The 7,684-nt window shown below is 49.9% G+C and overlaps 1 protein-coding gene across 5 annotated transcripts in view; it reads left to right on the forward strand.

Moving 5' to 3' along the window:
• FAM168A (family with sequence similarity 168 member A) overlaps positions 1-7,684 on the forward strand; it is a 131,610-nt gene that overhangs the window by 119,309 nt on the left and 4,617 nt on the right. For all 5 annotated transcript variants that reach the window (XM_048294055.1, XM_048294052.1, XM_048294054.1 and 2 more), the window contains 4 exons: positions 1,717-1,842; positions 4,059-4,201; positions 5,321-5,495; positions 6,832-6,961. In XM_048294055.1, coding sequence (XP_048150012.1) covers positions 1,717-1,842; positions 4,059-4,201; positions 5,321-5,495; positions 6,832-6,944 — 557 coding nt within the window. In that variant the 3' untranslated portion in view covers positions 6,945-6,961. The remainder of the gene's footprint in view (positions 1-1,716; positions 1,843-4,058; positions 4,202-5,320; positions 5,496-6,831; positions 6,962-7,684) is intronic.

The raw sequence follows: 7,684 nt of genomic DNA on the forward strand, positions 1-7,684 counted from the left end.
AAATGCTGCTTTGCAGGAGGTTGGAGCATCAGCAGTGCTCTGAGCCATTCTCTAGGGGGGCCCACTGACTCTTTGGGGACACCACTGGGTCCCCAAAGGGGTATCTTGGGGTCTGGAGGGGTGAATATCCTGTAGTGCCTCGCAAGGCTTTCCAAGGATAAGTGCTCCCATCGTTTTGAGGCACTCAGGCACGGGATTGCCTGGGGAATTTAGCTTGTTGCAAACTTTGTTCAGGGCTGGAGGCTGTATCCATCTCAAATGAGGTTGTCAGAGGGAAGCAAGAAATCCCACAATGGTTTGGGTTGGAAGGGTTCATATTTTTGTCTTTTCCACTTAAAATATGTCCTGAACATTCCCACATTGACTATAGGTCCTGTCAGGAAAACAGAGCAGTCCCAGCGCTGCAGAGACCCGCAGCTCACATTGTTTGCTCAGTTCCCACCCCTTGCTTTGCCAGGGATTAAGCTGGTAATGAGTAAAAGCTTTTAATTTAATTTCTTTTTAGGCGAGAGGATAACCCAAATGCACAAGGCACTGGTTGGAGGTAGCCCTTAAATGATACGATATAGTCATGGCTGGATTGTGATCCCTGGGAATTACTGCAAAGGACCAGGAGATATTAATGGTCCTGGAAGCCACCTTGATCCATGTTTTGTGTAGTTTTAGGTGATGGATTCTCCGAGGATCCGTGATTTAATAAAGAACATGCAGAGCTGTGGCAATCTCCCAGCCATCTCCAACCCAAATTGCCTTGATTTTGTGGCAGGTTTAATGTGGAGAGGGAAAACCACAGAGGAAGGATTCGTGTAACATTGGAATGAATTGTCTCATCAGTCTCGCAGATTAAAACCTCTGTGAAATGCAGAGGCAAAAATGAATCTGATTCTGAATAAAAGCGTAAGCGAAGGAGTTTCTGTCACAGCACTGGGAGCTGCTCTCCAGTGTGATGTTCCTGAGTGCAGCCTACCATGGAAAATAAAGCAAGGCAACCTGGAAATCCTTAATAACTCCCAAACCTTTGGGAGAGGGCAGAGACTTGGAGCAGGAAATGATCAGTGACTGAGTGGAGGAGAACTTGGGCTCGAATCTCTCATTTCCCACAAACCTCCTGGCTTTCTGTTGAAGGAGGAGGAGGGAGGAGCAGGTTTCCACATCTCCAGCAGTGGAGCAGCATCCAGGTAGATGTCACACCCAGGAATATCTTCCCCAGCTGATGATGGCCAGTAAAGCAGCACTGCTGGGTGTCCTCCATGCTCCCCATTCCTGCCCCCCTCCAGGAGAGTCTCAGGAGGGTTTGGTGGACCTCAGACCTGCAGCAGTGCTTCCCTGCACTCTCTGGGAAGTGGATTTCCATCCACTAGGATGTGTTGTGCTGCTGTGGGCTGTGTCTCCACTGCCAATTCCTCCTCAGCCTCCTCAGTCCCTCATTCCCAACTTCCAGCCCTGTGACACTCCAGATTTACAGCGGTACCTTCAGAGAGGGTTAATTCAGGGTCTGAGCAGATGTGGAGGGTGTGGAACATCTCTGCTCGGCCTTGGGGCTGCAGGAAGATTTCCAAGCCCCGACCAAGGTGTGAAGTCCCTTCCGTGGGGCTCGGCACCCCAGGGATAGGAACTTGGGGGGGAAGAGATTAGCAAGGTGCTTCCAATGTGACATAAATGCAGGAAGTTGTCTGTCATTTCTCTGTGTGACACCTCTTCTCTGTTCCATTCAAGCCACACTTCTGATGAAACAGGCCTGGCCCCAGACCTCCTCGTCCTGTGCCACTGAGGGCACCTTCCACCTCCCAGTGGACACTGGCACCGAGAACAGAACCTACCAGGCTTCTTCTGCAGCATTCAGTAAATAAACCTTTTCCTCTGGGGTTTTACCGGGCTGGTTTGTGCCCGTTTGCCTCCCCTGCTGTGGGTTGATTTGTGGACTGGGAGGTTTGGTTTGGGAGGGACTTAAAGACCATCTTGTTCTAACCCCCATGGGCACCTTGCACTAGACCAGGTTGTTCCAAGCCCCATCCAACCTGGCTTTGATGGATTAAAACCATGAAGGATCATGAAAAGGAGAGTACTGACCCTCCTGCTGCTTCTGCAGAGGAGGAATTCCAGTAGAGAAGGTGAAACCTCTCTCTTAGCTGAGTGTTTGATTGCTGGGAGCAACCTGGCATGGTTCACAGGTGTTCATCTCCAAAGGGAGATTATTCCCTATTCCCTTAAAACTGAAAGAATTCCAAAATAAAGCCTGATTTTCAAGGAACACGGTTGAAACTCCCCCCTTTTAACCCAGCCTGGCTGAGCATGAGCAGGGGGAGGAGGTGCTGTTTAGGGATCGCAGTCAAACAGGCTTTTCCAGTGGAGCCTTGTCATCTCATCCCTGAAGAGGGTAAGTAATGCCTCCAGGAAGGCTGATAAGCTCCCTGATAAACCCTGGGATGCTTTCCCTGGTATGTGGGGTGTCCTCTGGCCCCTGCCTGACTGTTCCCTGCTAAATCTGGGACATGAGTGGTGTGGGGTCAGAGTGTTCCTCACCTTCCAGCTACTCCAGACTCCCTTTTCCTGCTAAATTAAATCAATTACACAGCAAGGTGAGAAGAAGAAATATAATTTTTTTTTAATGAAAAGAGTTATTAAAAAAAAAAAATTTAACAAGCCTTTGGGAGACTTTCTCTTGGAAAAGGGATGTCCCTACCATTCCTTGGGATAGGGGCTGAACACCGGGCACGGTCCAGCCCTTGGAGCATCTCTGGGGCCTCCTCTGGACTGCCTCCAGCAGCTCCACGTCCTTCTGCTGTTGGCCCCAGGGCTGGAAGCAGCGCTGCAGGTGGGGTCTCACCTGAGCAGGGCACAGGGGCAGAATCTGGACGTGGACATCCAGTCAGTTCCTCATCCAGCTGAGGAATCCTGCTTGTGGTGAACCCTGGAAACAAGCGGAGGTGGCAACACAAAATTCCCCACTTAGCTCTTTTTCCCCCCAACCAGCCTTTTATAGGAAGGCATTTCTGTGCAATCCAGGGCACTTGTGAGCTGCAGGATCAATAAGGCTGAGATTTCTCGAGTGACATGAGGGATTTAATCAGCAATTTTAATAGATGCTGGAGCTGAAGGGCTCACTGCTGCTGAACCACAAAGCGGCAGCAGCACGGGCCACGCCAGCCTAATCCTAATAAGGTGTTAGTCATAATTAGGTTTTAAAATTAGCTGCCAGACAGAGAGGAGCCTCCATCATCTTGTGTCACTAAGCCTTGATTTCACATTGTTTTACCTGCAGGTTGTTCTGTTTTTTCCCGAGTTTATAAACACAGCAGATTACATCTGCCTGGGCTATTATGTTTAATACCTTTTTAGTACAGGAGATAAATTGTCCATGATTCATCAACTGGGAAACCACTACAAATCTTGGTATTCAAAGTGGTGAAACCACACAGGCTTGAGCAGGTCCACACCTCTAGACACCCTTCAGAAATGAAGTGTGATGATGAGAACTGGCAGCCTCCCAGGTCTTTGTTTGAAAAAACGAGCTCAGAACAGAGAAAAAAATCCATTAGATGGAAAAACAGGAGGTTGGTTGGTCTGTGGGTGACGTTGGGTTCCTGGAGGAGTCCTGATGGAGGAGGCTCCACTTCTGCACTGATCAGTATTTCAAACCTTTTCCACCTCTCAGTTAAAGATGGTTGCTCTCCTGCTAATGTGAGTGAGGAAAAGGGTCACAGCTATTCCCCTTGTTAATTAACACCTATTCTTCCAACCTGCAATAATCAGGAAGTGGTGAGATGCTGTTTGGGAGTTCCTAAATGCTCCATGTGTTCTTCGTGCTGTTTCAGTGCTTGGAGGAGATGTGGGATATTAGACTTGAAATCTTGGCCTTCTCTAATTGCTGAACACTGGTGGTGGGAGTACCTAAGTTAAATATATTGGAGTGTTCCGGCTGGGCTGAGCCTTGACTTCTCCTCTCCATCCCACACAGTCTTTGGGGCCCATTTTCTCCCAGCCCTCCTGCCAGCCCTGGCCACCATTCCTCAGCAGCCATTCCAGCCCCTGACTGGGATCCCTCTTGTCTCTCTCAGGGTACACTGCGGGGACCCCCTACAAGGTGCCACCGACCCAGAGCAACAACGCCCCTCCTCCCTACTCGCCGTCTCCGAATCCGTACCAAACGGCGATGTACCCCATCAGAAGTGCCTACCCACAGCAGAACCTGTACACCCAGGTAGGTGCCACCTCCTGTCACCAGAGCTTCCTGCAGGGCTCTATCCTTGCACTCAGGGCTGAGCCATCTTGGTGTGATGGAGGTGCTGGTAACACCTTGATATCCCTTCCCACGGAAAATCCGGAGCTTCTCAGAGCAATGTGGCCCTACAACTTCCCTGGCTTTTCTTCTCCTTTATGTTGAATAACCAACTTTTCCAGCAGCTGCAGTCTCATGGAGTGATTTCCCCGTGCCTTGCTGAGACTGGAGCATCTCGCTGATCCACTGTCACCTTGCATTGCATAATGTCACCTTCCAGTGCCTCTCCTGAAACCGCATAAGCCATTGGGGTCCAAACCCGCCCCTGCACACTGGTTCTCCTCCGATCCCAGCCACAGCATCTGCCATTTGTCCTGTCAACCTTTGTAGCTCCTGAAAGAAAGAAGTGATGGAGTAGCTGCCTTGCACCTCCTTCTCCCCTTAATCCAGACCTTCAGAGGTTCTCTGACAGCTTTCACTAACACACAGTAAAATCTCCCTTTTGCTGATTGAAATCCTTGTTTTCTTTCCTCCCATCCCTGGTTTGCAGGTCCTGACAGTGTTGCTGCCTGGGAACAGCAGTTCTCTCCCTCATGCATCTCCTCATTTCAGGCCCTTCATTACTTTGCACGTGAAGCTTTTTCTGTTGGCTCCTTTTATTCCCATGCAACCTTCTCCCTTTATTTCAAAACCCTGTGAGTCTTGGCAGCCTGGATTTTGGTGCCCCATTGGAAAGAAGAAGAAGACACAATTCCTGGTCCCAAGGTTCCAAGCACCTTGGGATCATCCGAGAGCCATGGCTTGTCCTTTTCTTCCATCTCTTGTTCCTTTTCTACACCGGCAGCCATTTGTGTCCAGGCCCTGTTTCATCCCACCAAAGGATGAAGGTGGCATGGTTTGTCCTGGGTGGATTGACTCTTCGACTGCTGGTTCCCTCCTCATCCATTCCATGTATCCACTGGTCCAGGTCTCCAGGCACAGGAGCTGTCCATGGGAAGCACCAGCCCTTCGGCAGGGCTTGAATTACAGCACCGAGGAATCATTAGGTTGGAAAAGAACCTGGAGTGATGGTGGGATTTTTTGTTTTCCCTTCTCCAACAGGGAGCTTATTACACCCAGCCCGTGTACGCGGCCCAGCCTCACGTCATCCACCACACCACGGTGGTGCAGCCCAACAGCATCCCCTCGGCCATCTACCCGGCCCCGGTGGCCGCGCCCCGCACCAACGGCGTGGCCATGGGCATGGTCGCTGGCACCACCATGGCGATGTCAGCAGGTAAGGAGGGAACCCTTCCCGTGCTCTGAGTCCTGCACAAAGAGTTCTCTGCGCATCCAGCGTGCTGCCTCAGCCCTTATACACCGTTCACCTGCTGGTTTTGCATGCTGGTTACTGCCCCTTTGCAGGCAAAAATCCAGTAATTTGCCCCAAAATCCTGATCTGACTCAGCAGAGGAGACCTTTGGTTTGGTTCACTCCTGTGTCCTTAGATATATTATTCTGTATCCTTAAATATATTATTCTTTCCTCTGTCTGTTCCTTAAGTGAAGGAATAACCAGGTTGGTCCATCTTCAAGTAGTTGTATTTCTCTCAAGTTCCAGTTTTCAAGACACTTATGGTCATGTTTTTGTTTGACAAAATTAATATTAACCTTGGTTTATCTATCCCAGTTCCTCTACATTTTATGGGCAGATTCTATCTGCAATTAATTGATAGTGCATTAAGTAAGGATAGGGGCAGGTTTTATTTTTTCCAAAGCCTGTATTTTTCTCCTTAACAATTCTTAGGATTGTATATTGAATTATGCCAAGAAATGCATCATTCATCCTTTTGCATCTGCATTAGCTGTGAAGTAGGAGTCTGTAATGGGACACAATCCCTATTCCAAGCAGAGAGATATTGCAGCCTGGATGTGACAAGAACCACTCTGAGAGATTTACTGTTGCTTCTATTGAGATGTGGATAAATGTAATTAATGCACGTGGGATGTGTTAGAATTTCATTAATAACATTTGTAGAGAGATACCCAGAAACTGAGAATTTGGTTTGAGTACCCAGTTGCTCCCAGAACAGAGTAATCCAGGGCTTTGTTCTCCCTTCCCATGAAGGCACTGTGCCAATTCTGACCTGAAATTCCTCTGTTGGCCAACTGCAGACCAAAAAAAAAAGCTCATCTTATTTTCCCCTGGAGATCTGTTGGCTTTTTTCCTCATCTTGCTTTGCATCCCTCATCCCTTCCAGTTTGTTTCAGATCTGTGCAGTGATTTGCTGTCCCAGTTTAGCCCAGTGCTTTCAGCAGGTAGATGTCAGCAGGTTGTGGCCAGCTCTGCTGCCGGTCTTTAGGGACAAGAAACACTGGGAAAATCAAGGAAAACCCTTAAGGTTAAGGGCCAAAGGTAGCATGGAAGATCTGCTGGAGCTTCAGGTGTTTTTATTCTGTTAGTGGTGCTGGCTGATCCCAGTCACGTGGGTCCAACACCTTCAATTCACGTCTGATAGGCAGAGTAATATCTGGGAAAAGGAAAAAGGAGGCACTGGTGCTGTTCCTGCCCCACTGTACCCTCGGGTGCCACCTCCTCTGCTCCGTGACAAGTGTTCCTCTGTGTCCTTGCAGGGACCTTGTTGACCACCCCCCAACACACTGCCATCGGAGCACATCCCGTGTCCGTGCCAACGTACAGGGCTCAAGGAACCCCCACCTACAGCTACGTACCTCCACACTGGTAAACCACTGGCCAATCCATGTGAGTGCTGCCTCTTGCTCTGAATGAGCCCCCAAACCCCATCCAGCCCGGCCTCGGACACTGCAGGGATGGGGCTTCTCTGGGCCACCTGTGCCAGGGCCTCCCCACTCTCAGAGGAAGGAGTTCCTTCCCAGTATCCCATCTAGCCCTGCCCTCTGGCAGTTTAAAACCATTACCCCAGGCCCATCACTGCATTCCCTGACAGAGAGGCCCTCCCCATCTTCATGTCACTGGAATATTTCTTTTCCCCTGCTGGGAGATCATGCTGTTCGTTAGCACCGGCGTTGCCTGCGGCTGCCTGTGTGTTCCGGTCATGCTCAGGATCCCAGAAATCCCAACTGCCTCTTCCAGGAGCCCTTGGCCCATCATGCCCAATTACCAGGACAGGCAGCTGATGGGAACACAGTGCTGCCCAGGGAGGCAGCAGAGATCCCATCCAGCCCTGGGGTTATCTAAAATCTCTGTGCCACACAAATTACGCTGGGCTAATCCTGCCCCTCCCAAATTGGTGTGCAATTAGCAGGGAGCATCCCATCTGCATGTTTGTAATCCCCTGCATTGGGTATCACCGGCGAGCTGCTGCTTTCCCAGCTCCCTTGCCTGAGAAATCGCCCGCAGGGATGGTTAAATTCCTTATGGATCAGCTGCATGTGGTGCAGGGATGCAGAGAGGAGGGGAACATCCTTCTAACTCCCTGTTTTTGTTGTGTTTGGTCTCTTCCAG

Source organism: Corvus hawaiiensis, chromosome 2 (assembly GCF_020740725.1).
Source record: "Corvus hawaiiensis isolate bCorHaw1 chromosome 2, bCorHaw1.pri.cur, whole genome shotgun sequence".
Taxonomy (NCBI): Eukaryota; Metazoa; Chordata; class Aves; order Passeriformes; family Corvidae; genus Corvus; species Corvus hawaiiensis.